Source organism: Morone saxatilis, unplaced genomic scaffold (assembly GCF_004916995.1).
Source record: "Morone saxatilis isolate NCDOM2014 unplaced genomic scaffold, NCSU_SB_2.0 Contig2, whole genome shotgun sequence".
Taxonomy (NCBI): Eukaryota; Metazoa; Chordata; class Actinopteri; family Moronidae; genus Morone; species Morone saxatilis.
The window spans coordinates 3913076-3914063 of NW_023339762.1; the positions used below are offsets into that span (position 1 = coordinate 3913076).

General features: G+C 51.8%; 1 protein-coding gene across 3 annotated transcripts in view; it reads right to left on the reverse strand.

Annotated features, from left to right (window-relative positions):
- The window catches only part of pla2g15 (phospholipase A2, group XV), a 9429-nt gene that overhangs the window by 1736 nt on the left and 6705 nt on the right, over positions 1-988 (reverse strand). The window contains exons 6-7 of one of the 3 annotated variants that reach the window (XM_035665761.1): positions 862-974; positions 40-510 (exon numbers count right to left, since the gene is read on the reverse strand). In XM_035665761.1, the coding sequence (XP_035521654.1) occupies positions 109-510; positions 862-974 (515 nt within the window). In that variant the 3' untranslated portion in view covers positions 40-108. Of the gene's footprint in view, positions 1-7; positions 511-861; positions 975-988 lie in introns of all 3 variants that reach the window. The other 2 variants (XM_035665760.1, XM_035665759.1) reach the window with 2 other exon arrangements.

Here is a 988-nt window from a genome sequence, read left to right on the forward strand (position 1 = left end):
TATATACCTCTGTGTGTGTGTGTGTGTGTGTGTGTGTGTGTGTGTGTGTGTGTGTGTGATTAAAGCAATCTTCCTGCTTGCCAGCCAGTCCCTCACTTCCTGCCAGCCTCACGGGGAGAACAGCACAGTCTTGATGTAAGACACAGTTGTGATGTTCAGCAACATGTTCACGTGTTCGTTCCCTGGGAGCTCTTTTAACACCACGGGCTGTTTTTGCTTTCCTACCCAGCGCTTGCACTGCACGGCGCTCTGCAGGTTCACCGTCCCGTCCCCGTCGCCGTACAGCACGGTGGGCTCAACGTCGGGGAACTTGTCAGAGTACTGGAAGCCCGCCGACGTGGGGATGCCGCTGCCGTACAAGCAGTGGATGGCCACGCCGGGGGGCGTGAGGTCGGTCACCAGCGGCTCCGTGTCCTGCCGCATCAGCCAGCCGTCCTCAAAGCCGATGTCCGAGTAGAGGCGCTTGTAGTCCTGCACAGTGTAGTTGGCGGCGGGAGTCTGCACCAAGACCTAGTGGTGCATGGGTTGGGGAAACAAAGTTACTCAGTTGTTTGATTTTACTTTTACCAAATACTAAAGAAGAACAAGTTATGTTCACACTGGCTCTATTACAGTTTTATATTATAGTGAAATTCATTTTGATAATCTACACCACTGCCTGTTGGCATTATGGGTAAGACCTACTCAACTGAACACCAATGACGTTGGTATTTGATGAGCTGGGAATGAGAACGGGCTGTAAAGCATGTAGGGGAAACTATGGTGGCCACGAAAAACGTGAAAGGCCCTATCTAGAGCCAGTGTGAAACATGGAGGTTCAATATGGCAGACTGTGTAGAAAAATCACACACACACACAGACCTGATCTTTGGGCCAGGAGTGGGCATAGGGGAGCAGCCAGGAGGTGGAGACAGCAGAACGTTGCTGGGAGCGAATCTTCAACGGGCTGATAACTGGGATGCGGTTATTGTCACCTGTTGGCAGAGAA